Here is a 16,745-nt window from a genome sequence, read left to right as displayed (position 1 = left end):
CAAAGGTTTCGGGGAGGAGGGAACGACGTGAATGACCTTGCAAAGGTATCTTGCCCACCGGGGACAGGATCGGCAAACCTAAAGCCTCTACCCATATTTAAGCGTCTTCGCGGCGGGTGCGCTGCTGCGGAAGCCGCTCGCTGCCCCGCGCCCGCCTCGCCGGGTCTCCGCTCGGCTCGCTCCGCCACACAAAGCCCAACCTGCCCCTCTCGTCTGCAAACCCGGAGAACTTCAGTCCCCATGTTGAAAGTCGTCGGTGGCGGCGGCGGGCAGGACTGGGCATGCTCAGTAGCGGGGACAGGTCAGGGGAGCGAAGAAGCCGCATTTGAAGTCGCAGGGACCGAGGATCCGGAGGAGGCGGGCTGCGGGGGCCCCGGCTGGGGGTGCGCCGGGCTCCCCGACTCCGCGCCCGGGGCGGGCACGCTTCAGGCGGGCGCGGCGGAGCCCGCGCGCGGGGGGCGGGACGCGGAGGAGCTGGGGGAGAGGGTGGGAGGAGGGGAGGAGCGCCCAGCTCGCCATCCCCCGGCGCCGGCTCTGCGGCTGCTGAATCGGAAGCCGCAGGAAGGATCCGGGGAAATAAAGACGACTGAGAATGACCTCCAGCGAGGCGGCCTGAGGCGGGGCCCGCGCGCTGCCCCACCAGCCCCCGGCATGGGCGACCACGGCGCGCGGGCGGAGCGCTCGGACCCGCCCGTCCCGGGGGCCGCAGCGGGCGCCGCCACTGCGGCGGTGAACGGGCTGCTGCACAACGGCTTCCACCCGCCGCCCGTCCAGCCTCCGCGCCTCTGCAGCCGAGGCCCCGCCGGCGGCGGCGACGCGGCGCCCCCGCGCCTGCCGCTCCAGCCCGAGCTGCAGCCGCAGCCGCCGCCCCCTCAGCACGACTCCCCGGCCAAGAAATGCCGCCTCCGGAGGAGAATGGACTCCGGGAAGAAGAACAGGCCGCGTAAGTCAGCCGGGAGGGGAGCGCTGGCGCGGGCGGGCGGGCGGGCAGAGCGCGAGGCCAGGCACCGGGGACGGCGGGGCGCGCCCCGTGCGCTCCCGCGCCCGCCGCCCGGGGACTGCTCCGAGGGGACGCGCGGGATTGATTTTTTTTCTTTTTTTCCGGAAGGGGCGCTAAGTACTAAAGCGCGCCTTCTGAGCCTTGCCTGCTCCCATCTGTAGAATGGGCCGATTGGACTCGGAGCCTCGGAGGCTCCTCAGGTCGGGGCTCTATAGAAGGCAGAGGCACTGCCCTGCTTTCTCATTTGTGGATGGAGAAATGCACGCGAGCGAAGACTTGCTGGGGTCCGGGAGTAGGGGTAGAGCTGGAGGGACTGTGGGAGCTCCCCTCTCCCTCCTCTTAGCTCGTCTCTGGGGTTGGCGCTCCGGCAGCCAGCTTGCCCTTTGAATCGTCTAGTAGCAGCCAGCACCTTGGGTCCATTGGCGAGCCCAGGAGCTGGAGGCGGGGACTTGGACAACCCCCCAAATCACAGCCTATTAAGCGCTGCTTCCTCGCAGCCAATGACAGGACCGGTTGGGCCAGACACACCCACTGATACCATGTGGGCCGGAACTGTATGGACCAATGAGGATTGGAGGTGGATTTTCTTTTTTTTTCTTTTTTTTCTTTTTTTTTCGGGATTGGAGTGTAGAGTTGAGGATTTCTAATGCTAATACACAGCGCTGAAAGCTGATTTGCATTATTTCACAATCTAAAGCTTGGAGATGTAAAGTTAGTTTGCAAAGTACCTTCCCTACAGGGCGTTCTGGGATGTAAATTTGTGGGTTCAGTGTAGAACTGGTTTTTTCCCTGTCTGAGTTCTAACATCATTCAACTAGTTACCTCCTTCTTGGTGCCTTTAATGAAGCTGAAAAATGGCAAAAAGCACAGTAAGTAAACTGCATGCTAATAAGTAATTGCATTAAAACACGAACCTTTTGCATATAGACAGGTTCTTCTGTTTGATGTAGGGAAATTGCTAGGTAAGTTTTGGATTTGTCTGTAAAAGCTTAATATTTGGCAAACAGCTTCAGTTTCTTCTGTTGCTCTGTTTATCAATTTAGACTCTTAGCGTTTCTGCGTTCAAGTAAAGCCTCCAGGACTTCGGAAAGTATTTTAACCTGACTGTGAGACATGGTGACTCTGATACTGTGTTCTGTGGGTCTGAAATGTTTAGGCTGAAAGTTAAGATCTTGTCTGGAACTTTGAAGCCACACCGCAGATTTGGCTGTGGTTGTAAGGAAGACATCTAGCACCTGAATTTGTATTACTTTGTTTTTGAAACTTTTTAGCAAATGACTTTATGAACTTAATATTGATTAATTTTGATTTATTAACCTGTTTTACTTCTTTTGATACCACATTTTAGTTATTTCTCTGTTACATAGCTAAAATATAACGAACTGTATTGTGTTTCTGTTTAGTATTGCTAGCTTGAATGGTCTATTATTTGAGGGCATCACACTTCTTAAAATAATTCTGAGGAATTGAAAATACAACTCCTAATAATGGCTTGGAGACAGAGTAAAAATAACCTTGAGCCTTAACTTGTACTTGCAAACTCAGAGGAATGATTATTTTAGAATACAAGAAAATACAACTTTATGCCTGTGTGCTTTGTGCCAGAAAGTAAAGTGGTTTGTATTTTTTACAAAAATAAAAATTTTAGTTAATTGACTTCATTATCCTACTGCTGTAGACCAGGAGACCTCAATTCTTGTCTTGAGGGAAAGATTACAATCAAGAAACAAAGTGTAGAAAAGAAAGCAAGAATTTATTGACTGCAGCAAAAAATGTACTTAGGACAGTGACACAAGGAAGGGCATAGAAGAAGCACCAGGAGAGCCTGGGCTGGGCTGCTTGGCTCACTGGGAGGTCAGAGACAAGGGGGCCTCGGAGACAGGTTCAGAGGGTTAGCCTAGGACCCAGGATGAGCCACTACTGCCCATTGCTCCCCTGGTTGCAAATCTCCTGGGGTCCCTTAGGGGTTAGGGGACAGGTGCCTGTGGGGAAAGGAGAGAGGGAATGGAGTGGCAGGGGCATGCTCCCTGGAGGGAAAGAGTGCTAGGACTTTCATTTCAGGGGTTTTTTTTCTTTTAATCCTCATTGAAGAATATTTTTCCATTGATTTTCAGAGAGAGTGGAAGTGGGGGAGAGAGAGGGAAAGGGAGAGAGAACCAGCAGTGTGAGAGAGACACATCCATTGGTTGCCTCCCGGACCAGGGCCGGGGATTGAGCCTGCAACTGAGGTACATGCCCTTGGCTGGAATCGAACCCAGGACCCTTCAGTCAGCCAGCCAATACTCTAACCATTGAGCCAAACAAGCTAGGGCCATTTTCAGGGGTTTTAAAGGCTGGGTGTTTAGGAGAGGTCTTAGGGGCAGATTAATAGAATATTCATCAGCTTTATGTCGATGTACAACATGAGATTTATTCTTTTAATTTTTCTGTCCTTGGGTGTGTGGTTGGCAAGTAGCACATAATTGGATTTCTGTTCTCAGTAACCCTGAGTAGGGTGATTTAAGCTATTTACACTCTGGTTGGAAAGGAGAAGTGCAAACCACATGTTCCTAAGTGTTCTATTAGGAAAGATAGGATTTACTAGGTGGCTGCAAACTGCTGTTTAACTATCTGTCTTATTTTCCCTGTTCTGCTTGTCCTGGAATTTCCCTAGCTTCTTACTATTCTATAACACGGTATACCATGTTTTCTTTTCTCAGGTTTGAACAAACATTTTTTTAAATATATTTTTATTGATTTCGGAGAAAGAGAGAGAGAAGGAGAGGGGGAGAGAGAGAGAGAGAGAGATAGAAACATCAATGACGAGAGAGAGTCATTGATCGGCTGCCTCCTATACCCCCCAGCTGGGAATCGAGCCCGGAAACCCGGGCATGTGCCTGGACAGGGAATCAAACCGGGATCTCCTCATCATAGGTTGATGCTCAACCGCTGAGCCTATGCCAGTCGGGCTGAACAAACAGTTTTGAAATAAATTTTACATGCTCTGAGTCATATATGCTATGTTCACCACCAAAATTTCTTAGTTAAAACTAGGTTTAATTTAATATCTTTATACATTGCCTATTAACATTCCGGTATCTTTTTATAAAAAATACTGCTCAATCAGTTGATATTTAGGTACTCTAAGATGAAGCTACTTAGTTAAGCATATCCTCATTTTCTTGTGTCTGATAGATTTTCTGTGAGCAATTATTACAGAGTATTTAAGTGCTTTAAATGAAATTTAAGAGTATGTCAGTGGTGGAAGCATCAGTGCTGGATAAATAATTTCTACTTACCAGTTTACAACATCAGACACCTACTTCTATCCAAACAAGAGGTATGTTAGGACAGTCAGATTATCACTTCTCAGGCAGGCACCTGGAATGCATGTGTGGGTAGGTGTGTTTCTATTTGGTAACATTTTGGGTAGAATACAATAACATATAAAAATGCCTAATGTTTAAAAACAATAAATGGAATAAAATAAACAGTTTAGTAGTTTTCCATTATTTAAAAATTTTAAATCTGAGCCCTCAGTGCAGGGACTGTTCACAATCTTAAAATCAAACCAGTGGTAGATTGGTTTTGCTAAGCCAGGAAAGCGAAATATTGGTCACTGTTTTCATCTAAAGGGCCATCGCCTCACCCTACCTTATCCTTGCAAAGCTTTCCAAGACCGCTTTCTGGGCTACTTTACCTGACTCTGCTACTTAGCAGCTGTGTGACCTCAAGTTGCTAGCACTCATCTGGAAATGCTGGACTTGGCTAGGTGATCTCCAAGTGTTGTCTTTTATACCTTCAAGATTCTAGAATACTTTGGAGCTGACAGTTCTTCCTACCTGACTTCTGCACTAGTTGTCCACTCTGCCACACACATGACTTAGTATTTAATTATGCATTTTTTTTGCCTTGTGCCAGTTTTATATTATTTGTCTTACCTCCCCAGTTAAGTTGGAAGACTGATTATAGACGATATATGTTTTGTCTTGTTCCTTGCACATGAATATTTGGTTGATGTCACAGAAAAAGGTGTAAGTGGCATCACTACCTCATTGAGGTAGCTGTTTCCATCTCTATGACAGACTTTGGCAAAGTCTTTTAGTTTCCATAAGGTAGCATTAAGGGAGATTCCTTTGGTCTGCTCCTGGGTGCTCTGATTGTTTGAAGCCTATATAAATAGCACCTGATGAGTCAGCTTACCTCCCAGATTTTTTGAATCAAATGATAGTCCTAATAAGATGCAGCAAGTACTTAATGTAGTATTTTTTAAAAACATATATTTGTATTGATTTCAGAGAGGAAGGGAGAGGGAGAGAGAGAAATAGAAACATCAATGATGAGAGAGTCATGGATCAGCTGCCTCCTGCATGCCCCCGACTGGGGATCGAGCCCCCAACCCCGGCATGTGCCCTGACTGCGGTCTCCTGGGTCACAGATCAGTGCCCAGCCGCTAAGCCACACCAGCGGGGCTAATGTAGTATTGTAAATGATGTAGTTATTCAGACCCCAGAGGGCTTGAGTTTGAACTGTAGCTGGATGACTGGGAGCTGGGTATTTAACGTCTGTGCTTCAGTTTTAGTATCTGTAGGTTGGGGATAATCATACTACCTCATGAGGTGGATGTGAGAGTTAAATGAGATACTATATATGAAGAACTTAGATTCCTGGGACTCATAGCAGTCATTTGGTAAAAGCCGGCTGTCTTCTCCACCATACAGAACACTGTCCACCATTAGTTCATAGGACAAGACAGTTGAGCTGGCAAAGACAACCTCAGACTGACTTTCTTAGTTTAAAAAAAGAAAAGGCCTAGAATACGAAAGACCACAAAGTTTTGTTTGATTAAATGTAACACTCCTAGTCCCTTAATTACCTTATTTTACCCTCCCCCCTCCATTGGATAATATAAAAATATACCCAAAAAAGCAGGAAAAAAAGTCCCCACAGTTCCATCACTCAGAAAATATCAGCTGAAAATTTGCCATATTTTAAAAGTAGTACTAAAATAACATTTGGATTACTTTTTTATTGACAAAATTTTAGCATAAGCATTTCCTTGTAGTATTAAAATGTCATTTTTAATGATTGTGTTTTCTTAATATTCCATTTTATGAGCAGACCATAGTTGATTTAACCTGTTGCATAGCTTTCGGCTGCAGCTACAGTCTCTAAGTCATTACTAGTGCTGCAAGCACCACCTTTGTACATAACTCTTTCCACCCAATAAGCTATTTTCCATGAAAGTGGTTAATAACGTGTACATTTTTTGGAGGAGGAACAGAAATAGCACAGAGTAGTGAGTAGATGTTGCCTTGAAATCTTGGGTATTTTAGACCCCAAGGACACTGCTAGATAAGCCGCGCTGGAGGAGAGAGGAGAAAATTGTAAAGGAGATCATTGTGTGGGTCACCGAACACTATGCTACAGAAAGGCAAGTACTTGAGCATCATCAGAAAGCTGGAGCATGAGCAGCCCTCCTCCTTCCCAGGGCTTTGGACCAGGCCAGAATAAATGCTGGATCAGTGCAGCGACCTCCTGGAAAGGAAGTTCTGACTTCTCAGATCATCCAGATAGAACACTTGCAGAAAATAGGTGAGAGTTCATTATGTACATAACATACTTGCTGGTACAAACAAATAAACCCAGATCTGTTACCAGTTTTATCGAGCCACCACTGTGAAAGTACAAGGCTTTAGTTTTCTAAATATTGAGATATTTAGCTTTGGCACTTGAGCTTTCTACTACCTCTGAATCAGGCTCATTAGAAAAACCAGGATAAAAGATAAAGGTAGAATTTTTTGGTCGAACCTGCATCATGTTTGGATACATGTGCATTTAAAAATAATAATAATCAGGCCCGGCTGGGCGTGGCTCAGCCCTGGAGCATCGATCGACCTAGGATCCAGGAGATCCCAGCTCAATTCCTGGTCAGGGCACATGCCGGGCTCGATCCCCAGTGGGGGCCGTGCAGGAGGCAGCCAATCAGTGACTCTCTCTCATCATTGATGCTTCTATTTCTCTCTCTCCCTCTCCCTTCCTCTCTCTGAAATCAATAAAGATATATTTTAAAATAATATTAATCAGTAATTCTAGATGGATGGGAAGCATTGCAAATTTGAGAACAAAAAGGGAAAATGGAAAGCAAGAGCACACTAGCGTTGCTTCCTTCTTGATTCCCAAGTTTGTCAGTGAACTGATGACTTGGACAGTACACGTTTGAACTGAAGATTAAGAATTTATGGCCCAAGCAGGCATCGCCAAAGTGGCTGAGTCAGGTATCAGGATATGGTGGACATACGAACACCACTTTCCCCCCAAAGATCAGTAAGTGGATTTCAACATTAATACAAAGCATATTTTGTTTGACATGGTAACCAAGATGGAAAGAGTGCTGTTAATTTTTAACATGTGGGACATTAAACAAGTCAATGAAACAAAATTCATCATGGTTTTAGAGACAGAATTAGTGGGGGGGAAAAAGAAGTACTGGTTTTAATTGACAGGGTTTTTTTGGTTTTATTTTTTGTGTGTGTGATAGCTTGCCTTTTAATTGTGTATGTGTTTTAATACCAACCAATTACCATGAAGATAAAAATAAATCAAGAGTTGACTTCTTTTATATTTAATTACATGTGCTTTAGCTTTAATATGTGAGCCAATATTCACCCTGGGATGACAATATGCCGAATCAGAGATGGAAACCGTTCGGTGTACCCAACGTGGTACACAGAATTTCTAAGTAGACCTTTTCTCTAGATCTCGCAGGTGTCAAGCTTGGTATTTCATTACTTATAACTTATTTACTTATTTATTTATTTTATATTTTGAATTCTCACCTGAGGATATTTTCTCCATTGCTTTTCAGAGAGAGGGGAAGGGAAAAAGAGAGAAACATCGGTGTGAAATGACTGGTTGCCTCCCACATGCTCCCCAGTCTTTTAGATGCTTAGCCTTGGCTAATCGTGTGTGTGTGTGTGTGTGTGTGTGTGTGTGTGTGTGTGTGTGTGTGTGTTTCTCCTTGGAAATGTATTTGAAAGAAGCAGATAATTCAAAGTGTTAAGGGAGTGTTATTTTTAGAGGCAGTTACATCAAAATGATCTGGACCTCTACAGATTTCTTTATGGTTTGGAAAGAGAATGGAAAAACTTATGACAATAGTGAATACCGATAGTAGTTGCTTTGGTTGACTGAGTAAGTAGAGTAGCTATTATTGAGCCATAGCTATGTGCCTATTGTTCTAGATGTGCTTTTACAAAAGTTCACAATGATCACTCCCACTCTGCATTTGACAGGTGGGGAAAGAGGCTCAGAGGAGTGAAGAAACCTACCTAAACCTGTAGTCAGTGAAGGGCAGGATCAGAATTCAAACCCAAGTCTAACTCCATTGCCGGCTACCTGATGTTCTATTCTGCCACAACGAGCCTATTGTGTATTTATATCGGGTAAAAGACGTATGTTCTGTAAAACTTTCAGAAAAGATAAGTGTATGCAATTTTTACACCTTTGGCAAAAACCTCATCGATGTGTTTGTGGAAGTAACAGTAGCATCAGACATTCCCAACACCCTGTGAGACAGGAATTGCTGTAGATTGAATGTTTGTGTCCCTCCCAAATTCATATATATTTTATGATTTATCTTTATTGTTCGAAGCATTACAGATTCCCAATTTATATATTGACATCCTAACCACAAGGTGATGATATTAAGAGGTAGGGCCTTTAGGAGGTGATTATTAGGAGGTCATGATGTTTGAACCCTTATGATTGGGATTAGTGCCCTTGTAAAAGAGACCCCAGAGAGCTAGCCAGCCCCTTCTGACTTGTGAAGTTGCAGCAAAAAGATAGCCATTTGGAAGTGGGCCCTGATCAGACACTGAATCTGCCGATGTCTGATCTTGTATTCCAGAACTGTGAGAAATAAATTTCTGCTGTTTATAAGCTACCCAGTGTATGGTATTTCTGTTACAGCAGTCCGAATGGAGTGAGACAGGTACCATCATGATCTTCCTTTCAAGTACTTGGGGTAAAATTATCTAAGTTCAGATTTTGACTGTGTTGGGCCACTGGACCAGACTTAGGATTCTAGTGGGTTCTAAGGAATTGTGGACAGTTTCTGGAGTGGAGGTTTCTAGACCTTTGGAGCCACCAGATCCTTATTTTACTAATTAACAGTGTGAAATTCTTAAGTTCTTAGAAGCTTGCTTTGTTGAATAGAGATTATGGTGCCTATTTTTTAAATCACTTTGAGGACCAAATGTAGAAAACATAAATAAAGTGTATCGTAGAATGCCTGGACCCTGGTAGGTGCATAGTAAAAGATATCTTACTATTAATACCAGCTACTATTAATATAGGACATTTAATATTAATACCATTGCCCTTAGACACAGAGACTTTTAAAACTTGCTGAAGTCTCAGGGTTTCCATGAACTTATCTTCTTCCAGCTGAGAACCTTTTAGGGGCTGGGTTTCTGGGTATCCTCCAACTTGAGCTGACATCACCTGAATGGAAGCTCCCCTAGTGCCCCCTGACATTTCTAGAGGGCACCTGACCTGTGTCACAAGCCTTGACCTCACTGTCACGTTCATAGATTGCCCCATTACGACTGTTGATACCAGACCGGGTACAGTGTGCCCTGCTAGAGAGCGATGTTGGCAACTTTGTAAGAAGAATGTATAATTTACATCACTGCTAATCTAGTTCTTTTTGAAAAGGAAGTATCTTCCTTCAATCTCTACTGATTGGTATCTCAGGCCTTGAGGGAGGCAGATAAGCACAAAAGATATGAGGACTAGGCTAGGGAGCACTTTTCCTTTATAAAAGCTACATGAATTGAACATCGCTTCAGAACTCAGAACTGCTGGGCAGCCAGTTCTTGGACCTTCATTTTAACCCACAGCCCAGAAAACTTCCTTGTGGCATATGAGGACCTGGATCCTTCTGGGAACCCATTGCCCTCGAGACTGACCTGTGAACATTCTGGTGTGCTTGCCCTTGGCCTTATGCTGAATCTGAGGCCACAGGGACTTGAGATAGCAGCTCAGGACAGTCTGGACCTTCTTGAAACTCTGTGACCTGTGGTCAGCCTGGGCAGTGCCAGTTACTAGGAATCCGCTGGGGCTTCTGGACAAACAACTCCTGTATAGCCTGAGGTAGGCTGTCCAGGAGTGAAGGGGGCAGGGATGGACTTAGTTAACCTCAAGCTGGGTAAGTGTAAACAGTGTGGTGAGGCTTCTAGCAAATCAAGCACTCAGTAAATGTTAACTGTTATCATGTCCTTCCTTATATTAAGTCAAAATCTGCCTCTAACCTTTGCCCGGTATTCCTTGACAATACAGTATATCTAATCTGTCTTCTCCATGAGAGCTCATAGATAAAGACAATTGTTTTATCTTGACTGTTTCTTGGGATCCCACCCTCTGAAGAACCAAGCCCCAAATCCTCGCCTGCCAGACTTGATCACCTATGAGATTCAGAGCCGGTTGCATTGGGTTGCCAGAAAGTATTAAAGCTTAGAGTGGGTGATGGCTCCGTGGGGTTGTCATTGTTAATCTAAGAAACATTCAAACCTGTGAAGAATTTTTGTGAGTTTATTTGAGCCAAGCTGTAGACAATTGTCGGGAAGCAAAATCTCAACGGATGAATGGCAGTTCTGCACCTTATTTTATACATTACAATCAAAAGAGATGAGGCAAGTGGGTTACATGAAATCCATTGGAGATGCAAAAGACAATAGACCGGCTTAGTTAAAGTAAAAATTTTTCAGGGAAGATTCTAGCCTAGGACATGACTACCTACCATAAACTGCTTTTAAGTAAAATGTTTTCATTTCAGACCATTCTTGGTAGTTATATTAGGTCTCTGAATTTGCAAGACCACTGCACAGGCCTCCCCTGAGCTAGTCAGGTTTAGTCTTTGGCCCCTTTTAATACACATCATAAAGGGATCAGGCAAATTTTGACCTGGGTGGCTTTGAACACAGATTTAATAATCCCTATGGGTCCCACAGGGGCAAACCAGTTTTTATTCCTTTGGGCCAGGCACTGTGCTAAACTCAGGATGACACACTCGGTTTCATGTTTTTCTAAGCTAGAGTGCAGCCTGTAGCCAGTTACCTGGCTTGATTTTACTCAATGCTATGGTAGTTCCATAAGTCACTATACTGTGGGTATTTGAGTCAGAGGACTTGAACATAGCTGAGGATCTTTACCATTTATACGTTTTCCTGAAAAATATCTAGAGATGCTATATATTTAGGGGGAGGAAGGTAATATCAGCTTGGTCAAAGAGATACCACATCTACCTTCTAAGGGAGGTTCTTAGACTCAAATGTGATTTATTCTTTGGGGTGATTACATAATATTTCATGAACACCTTTAAAGAATGTTAGGGGTACCACAGGAGTCCTAGCAGTATACTGGAGTTGGTTCCTACAGGCTCTGGGAGCTGGTTGTATGCATTACTTCCCAACTCTGCATTCAATGTCCTTGTGTTCATAGCTTGAAATTGACCATAGTGGATGTGTTTATGCAATAAAAATTGGCCAATGCTGAAAATAGGGCTTTATTTTCAGAGAGCCAGTTGTTAAATACTTACTGGTGCACCACAGACCGGGATTCAGACCACATGTCACTCAGAGAAAAGTCCTAGAGAGCATCAGTAATGCAAACTGAATGATGAAAGCATTTGAGGCAAGAATGGGAGGAACAGGTCAGTGTGCCCTCCGCTAAGTAGGACAATGCCCGAAGACAAGCTAGATGAGGGAGCCTCATTCCCAGGAAAGAAAGTATTCTGCACATATTTCAGGGCCCGCTATGGTATAAGGGTAGGCTTTAGAATCACACTGTTATCTGTTGCTTTTTTCCCTCTTAAATCCCTACCTCAAATATAGTTGGGCTCAGCGCTGAATTACCCAGTAAGTAGAACAAACAGGGGTTAGTGTACCTGCAATGGAGCGGGGGGACCAAGGGCAGGAGGGGAGTCTACTACATGCCTTCATGTCTTTGTATGTGTGCATGTATATGTGTGTGATGTGTGTGCAAGTATTAATCAAAGAAAAATCATGACTTTGGAGTTCATAATCTTTATTTATGATTCACTGTTTTTATTTTGGATGTCATGGATTATCCTGAGTCCTGAGTTCATTACCTATGGATTGGGAACGCCAACATTTTTTTCTTTAACTAGGTGTAAATCTGGCCTCAGTTGAGACTGGCACCTTTCTAATGTACTTATTGCTGCAGAAATGGCATGGTGGAGTTGCCAGAATAGCTTCATTTTATGTTTCTGGTGAGGACAGGCACGTTGAAATTTGTCCCAGCCAAGAGAAAAGGCGCTTGGTATGTTTGGTTCCATAAACAGGATTTGTGAGGGACTTTCCCTTCATACCCATTCAAATTTTATTCCAGAGGCAAACTCATTTGGCTCCTTTTGTCCTCTCACTGTCCTAGATGAATATTTGGAGAGTGTCAATACTTAAAAACAGTCTTTTTTATTTTAAAAAAATTATTTATTGATTTTTAGACAGAAACATCAGTTTGTTGTTCCACTTATTTATGCATTCATTGGTTGATTCTTGTATGTGTCCTGACTCGGGATCGAACCCGCAATGTTGACATATCGGTACGATGCTCTAACCAATTGAGTTACCCGTCCAGGGCCAAAAACCATCTTTTTATTTAGGAAAATTTCAAAATTATATAAAACCAGGCTATAGAGTATAACTAACTGCTAATTACTTATCCTTCAGCTACTCTCAGTATCAACTCATATTCAGCCTTATTCTATGTATTATGTAATTACACGGAAACCTTCCCCTCCCAAACTAAGCGATGCTGAAGCAAAGTTTTCATATATATTTCTAAAAGATAAGGGCTCTTTTAAATCTCAGAGGGAAGGTTGGGTGGGCAGAGATTAACCAAAGAATTTATATGCATATATGCATAACCCATAAACACAGACAAGATTGTGGTGAAGGCCTGGGGGTGTGGGGGTGGAGTGGAAGGGGTCAATGAGGAAAAAAGGGGACATCTGTAATGCTTTCAACAAGAAAGATAAATTTTTTAAAAAGAAAGAAAAAGTTCAGTGATGATAAAAAGTAAAAAATAAACCATACTCTCTGCTTGCTGAAAAAGTGAACAATGTGTTATATCTAGTTGAGAGACTATAGTATTTTATGATGATCAGTTAGATAATAAATCAGTTATCTAGCCATAAGCGGTTTGGCTCAGTGGTTAGAGCATTGGCCTACAGACTGAAGGGTCCTGGGTTCGATTCCAGCCAAGGACATGTACCTCAGGTGCAGGCTCTATCCCCAGCCCTGTTGGTCGGGGTACTCTCGGGAGGAAACCAATCGATGTGTCTCTCTCACATCATTGTTTCTCTCTCTCCCCCACTCTCTGAAAAGCAATGGAAAAAATATCCTGAGATAAGGATTAAAAAAAAAAAAATCAGTTACTAACCACAGTGCATATTGTTACATTCTGTTTATTAGTAGATGGTAATCTGATATTCTGTTGCCTCTGAGGATTCATTTGTTTGCCAGTACCTGTTTGTTTATGATTAATTTTTAACCATTTTTTCATGGCCTGTGATCTGAAACTTCATTCTCGGAATGAAATAATCCTGTGCCAAAAAAGGGTGCTTTGGGATCACCCCCAAATCACTGAACTAGAAATGATTAGTATCTCCTCTGTAGTTTTGGTTTTGAGATTGAGACATTAGGAGCAGGATTAAATGAATTCCACCCCTTTCCTTTCCTCTGAAGTTATTAGTGGGAGCAGGCAAGCTGACATCCACCCTGAAGACAATTAGGGTTGTCTGGACTCAGGCCTGGGACTCTGGAGGTACTGGATTCAGGGTTGAACCTGGAACAAAGACAAATAATCTGAATCTATTTAGTATCACTCTTGTTCCTCAAGCATTCCTGGATATGGGACCAGTTTAAAATTGGTAGATTCTTACCTGTATTCCTGCCAGGACTAGTTCCCCTTTGTCAGTTTCATGACTTGAAGTTTTATGCAAAATGGGCTTCACATGCATTTTATACACCTGCTTTCTTTGACAGAATAAAGTATCATTTATTATTTCCTCATAATACAGGGACATCATTAATATCAGTTTTTATATGGATCGTGTAAGTAATGGTGTACAGTGTTCAGATTTGCTCTTTTGTTTTCCTGTTAATGGATATTTGTTATGCATCAGCCATGTAAAGGGTGGAACTTTTATGGGGTCCAAATAATTCATTCAAAATTTTTGTCTATTTAAATGCTGTAATTAAAAAGCATGCGGGAGACCACCTAACTAAAGCTTGGGTGGGTTTCTTAACGTCTCTGAGTCTTAGGTTCTTCATCTGTAAAATGGGCATAATAGTAGTGCCTGCTTACCTCATTGGGTTTTGAGAATTAAGTTAAATATTGCATGTAAAGCTCTTAGCACAGCACCCGGCGCATGGTAAGCTCTTAGTGTTCATTGGGACAGTACTGCTGCTGGGTTAACTCATTATTTATAGAAATTGGAATAAGCTTCTGAATTCTTATGAACAGACCATTTACTGGCAAGTTTAACTCTGAAGTCTTTTAAAAAGTTTGCCCTATGCATATATGTCCACACAAAATTGCACAAGCCAGTACACCCCTTCCACCCACTTGTACCAAACTCCATTAAATTTTAGTCAAGGCTTAGCCCTATTTGCTTGGCAAATGCTCTCACTCTGGCTTAGGTCGGTTATGTCACAGCAAGTAAATGGGTAACCTGTCAAGTCCTGGTGATGATGCTGTCAGTGTTTTAACACTTATGATAAGGTGTAGGTGCTTTTAGTTTGATTTTTATATCTGTTACAAGTAAAGCAAGTTGTTAGATATTTTTTAGTTTTCAGCTTTTTGGGAAACATTTTCAGTGAATCTTTTCAAACTGCTGAATCAGTTTTGATTCAAGAAATCCCTGAGACTGCGAGGAACGCTTATTGAAAACAGGATGTGCACCTATTCTGTAAGGCAGGCCTTCCCCTGTATCGTGTAATCCAAACAAAGTGCAGAAGCAAATTGGATGCTGAAGTTCGTAAAACTGCAGCTGTCATCTGTACGTGTCAGTTTTCCAGCCTTTATGTTCATCAAAACAGCATCATTCTCACAAACTTTACATTCAGTGATTTTGTGTGTGTGTGTGAAACACACCAATGTAAATAAGATGTTTCTTTTTATCTCTTTTGTTTGCGAGACCCAGAGTTAAGATGCAATAGAACAAAAAAAGTTCCAAAGAGTTTGAAAATCTCACCTTAATGATATAGAAGGGTATTATGCCCCCAAACTAAATGGCGCCAGATAAATAAAATATTTTAAAGTTCATGTGTATACTTTTCAGTTTCAATCCCTTTTCCCAGTGAGATGTTACATCTAGCTGTGCCTTTGATAAAGGTTGTTATCGTAAAAAACAAAACCAAAATGAACATTTATTACTAATTACAGTGATCATCACTCTGGCCACTTGCCAGCAATAACCCAGAGGGCAGCTGAGTACCTGGAAGGAAGTAAACATTTCTGAGCAAACAAAATCAGTGCTGCAAAGTAGATAGCACTGGAGATAGCCATGCATTTTACACTTGGAGCTCTTCCTGTGCTCTGAGTCTATGGACTCTTACCAAGTCACAGTTTTAACAGACTTAATTTTTCTGGCTTCTCGGCATTCATTGCAGGTTTGGGACAGACATGCTACAGTAACACTGACAGCAGCAAGAAATGAACAGTGTTAATCCTTTAGCAGGACATAGAAAGCTGTAATAAAGACAAAAGAATACTTAAACCACAGCAGCCCGGAAAGCACAGGTTTATGAACCTCCTGAGGACAGTAACCAATTCTTATATGACCCTGAGTCATCAGGAAGAGCTACAGTTTTCTTTAAGAATATGGGAAAATGCATCATAACATTTTAGAAAGATTTCCTTCTTTCTTATAATTCGGCATCTATATTTTAACTGTTATCTATAAAATGAAAACCAGGGCTTTGTATATGTATAAAAGCTGCTTTATTGAGATATAACGTTTAAGGTGTACAGTTCAATATTTTTCGCATATTGAGTGCAGTCATCACCACAGTTTTATTTTTAATTAATTTATTTTGAACTATAATTGACATATAGTGTTATATTAGTTTTAGGTGTGTGACACAGAGATTCAACATTTATATGCCTTACAAAGTGATCATTACTATAAGTCCAGTAACCATCCGTCACCACATATAGTTATTACTATATTGACTCTCTTCCCTATACCATACCTTGCAATTTTAGAACACTTTGTCACCCCCCAAAAAACTCATTAGCAGCCACACCCGTTTCCTCCCTACGACTCCAAACCCTAGGCAACCACTAATTGTGGATATTTCATATGAATGGAATTATATAATATGTGGCCTTTTGTGGTTGGCTCCTTTCACTTACCTTAGTGCTTTCAAGGTTCATCCATGTCTTAATTGTATCAGTATTTTGTTCCTATTTCCAAGTAATATTTCATTGTATGGTGATAACATGTTATTTATTCATTCACTGGTTGATAGGCATTTGGGTTGCTTCCACTTTTTTGGCTATTATGAGTAAACCTTCCATGGACATTTGCATTTAAGTTTTTGTGTGGACATATGTTTTTAGTTCTTTTGGGTATATACCTAAGAGTGGACTTACTAGATCAAACACTAACTTATGTTTAGCCTCTTGCAGAACTGCCAGACTGTTTTCCAAAGTGGCCGCAGTATTTTATATACCC

General features: G+C 42.4%; 1 protein-coding gene across 1 annotated transcript in view; it reads left to right on the top strand.

The window, feature by feature from the left end:
- Positions 1–240: 240 nt before the first annotated feature.
- PANK1 (pantothenate kinase 1) overlaps positions 241–16,745 on the top strand; it is a 46,667-nt gene continuing 30,162 nt past the window's right edge. The window contains exon 1 of the mRNA XM_087824432.1: positions 241–943. Coding sequence (XP_087680558.1) covers positions 241–943 — 703 coding nt within the window. The remainder of the gene's footprint in view (positions 944–16,745) is intronic.

Source organism: Miniopterus natalensis, chromosome 14 (genome assembly GCF_054644295.1).
Source record: "Miniopterus natalensis isolate mMinNat1 chromosome 14, mMinNat1.hap1, whole genome shotgun sequence".
Classification (NCBI taxonomy): domain Eukaryota; kingdom Metazoa; phylum Chordata; class Mammalia; order Chiroptera; family Miniopteridae; genus Miniopterus; species Miniopterus natalensis.
Note: the sequence above shows the minus strand (reverse complement) of the source record. Positions and strands in the feature narration are given on the sequence as shown.